The sequence below is a fragment of the Boleophthalmus pectinirostris genome, unplaced genomic scaffold (genome assembly GCF_026225935.1).
Source record: "Boleophthalmus pectinirostris isolate CB_2022bp ecotype Guang Dong unplaced genomic scaffold, ASM2622593v1 HiC_scaffold_2626, whole genome shotgun sequence".
Classification (NCBI taxonomy): Eukaryota; Metazoa; Chordata; class Actinopteri; order Gobiiformes; family Gobiidae; genus Boleophthalmus; species Boleophthalmus pectinirostris.
In genome coordinates, this window is record NW_026571252.1 from 1 (window position 1) to 1,849 (window position 1,849).

Sequence of the window (1,849 nt, forward strand, 5' to 3'; positions counted from 1 at the left end):
AATGAATTATGTACTATGTAATCCCAATTTATTTATATTGTAGATATGGCTTATGGGTTATATTTACCTTTACCTTTAGTTACACACTGTAATAATTAGTTCAAATGAAAAAGTTACAGAAACCATAACAGAAACCTACCGATGAACTGGATCTTGGCTTCCTGAGAACTGAGGCCCTGTAGTTGTGACATCTGCTCCACACACAGAGAGAGGAGCTCCTCCAGATGCCCCTCGGGCTCCTGGGTGGGCACATACTGCCTCAGCTCCACTCTGACACAGGCAGATATCAAGAAAATATAGAGTGAGACCTGGTGTATTCTTACAGAAACAGTGGTTAACAATGTTTTTTTTTCTTGCACGAGAGTTTCATAGCTCTAGGGGGGGTTGAACAAAAGCACCAAAAGCTGAATGAAGTTTAACTGGTTACTAACAGTGACGGAGCACTCTGGAGTCCATCTGCCAATCTCTGAAGAGCAGTCACTTCTGCCATCAGCTGCACCCCCCCAGAGCCCAGAGGAATCTGCTGGCTCAGGTACTGCTCCAACAACTGCAATAGAATGCATAGACATGTACAGGGTTGTGCCCGCTGGGAGTGAGTGTGTAAAGATGAGAACAGTTCAAACCTGCTGGTAGTGGAAGTCAAGGTAGAGGTCATTGTTGAAGGACAGGGGGCTCCTCCAGATGACCCTCCTCAGGGACAGACTTATGGAGAGATCGTCAAGAAGGAAGTCAAAGACATATTCTTCAGGGTGGAGGGGTCTCGCCACGCCATCTGCCATACACAGTGTTGTGAATTGAGTGCCACTACCTACCTCTCACTTGTGTGCTTGATACTAGCAAAACACTGACCTAGAGATAAAGGCTACCCAAGGATCTGCAGTCTCTACTACTAGTCTTACTTCTTGCGTTGTTTATTTTAATTGGTAAAAAATGGTTATGATTTGAAATATTTATGCAAACAAAATTACCTTTATCTCGGTTGGCAATGATGGCAAATTCATTCACTTCAGCTGGGTTTGTAATGGCCATCTCACTGCAGACATCACTTACGACGTCTCTAGCCATCTGAAATGTGCAATATTCATGAGACAGGTGTACACACACTTTTACAAACATATTTATGCAATCTTACGCTAAAGCTGCGGATCTTTATGGGGATCTCCACTTCTCCTGGCAGGTTAACGCCGATTCGACGAGAGCTTTTTCCAGCCTACAGAGTCAAACATAACACTCTTGCTATATGTTTAACTTCAGTAAAAATGTGGTTGAAGGTTGAAGTACACTTGCCATGAGAGCTTCCATTTCTATTTCAGAAGGAATGGTCCGACGGCCTCCGAAAGAGAAAGAGCGCTGCAGGTTTTCAAGGCATACTGAGGCCAACTCTGTTAGAAAAAATGAAACAATTAACTGTGACTTAATCAAGGGAAGCCACTGATAGGTTGCTGGCAGAAGGTCAAATGACCCTGCAAGGTACTCACCATTTTCTAAAGATAACTGTTTCATACATATCACTGATACTCACACAGTATGATTAGTAGCAGAGTCTGGGTAATAGGCTCCTCACTTGGACATGTGTCTCGGATGCATGCAGTTTTACATACACAGTAAAATAACTTCTTATCATTTATACGAAATAATAAGGTTCAACCTCGAAAGTGGGATATATCCTGTCGCATGATATGCGTTGATGAGTAATGTAGCTAAAACTGCTGAATGAATAGGAAAAACAAATACTTTCGGCCATCTTGAAGTTGAATTTGGAAGGAAAGATAGCTGACTCGAAACCTCCTGTGATAAAAGGTTGCGTGGTGGGATTGCAAGCAAGTAGGCTCCACGGTGTTCGGACGGA

General features: G+C 43.0%; 1 protein-coding gene across 1 annotated transcript; it reads right to left on the reverse strand.

Annotated features, from left to right (window-relative positions):
- Nucleotides 1–139: 139 nt before the first annotated feature.
- Nucleotides 140–1,744, reverse strand: LOC129410834 (unconventional myosin-XV-like; the record flags this gene model as incomplete). The annotated part of the gene is made up of 7 exons (XM_055159741.1): nucleotides 1,735–1,744; nucleotides 1,288–1,382; nucleotides 1,133–1,210; nucleotides 969–1,065; nucleotides 624–772; nucleotides 432–547; nucleotides 140–270 (listed from the first exon to the last, which is right to left on the reverse strand). Coding segments are annotated over exons 1-7 (676 nt in total), but the record flags the coding sequence as incomplete, so codon positions are not given.
- Between the last annotated feature and the right edge of the window lie 105 nt (nucleotides 1,745–1,849).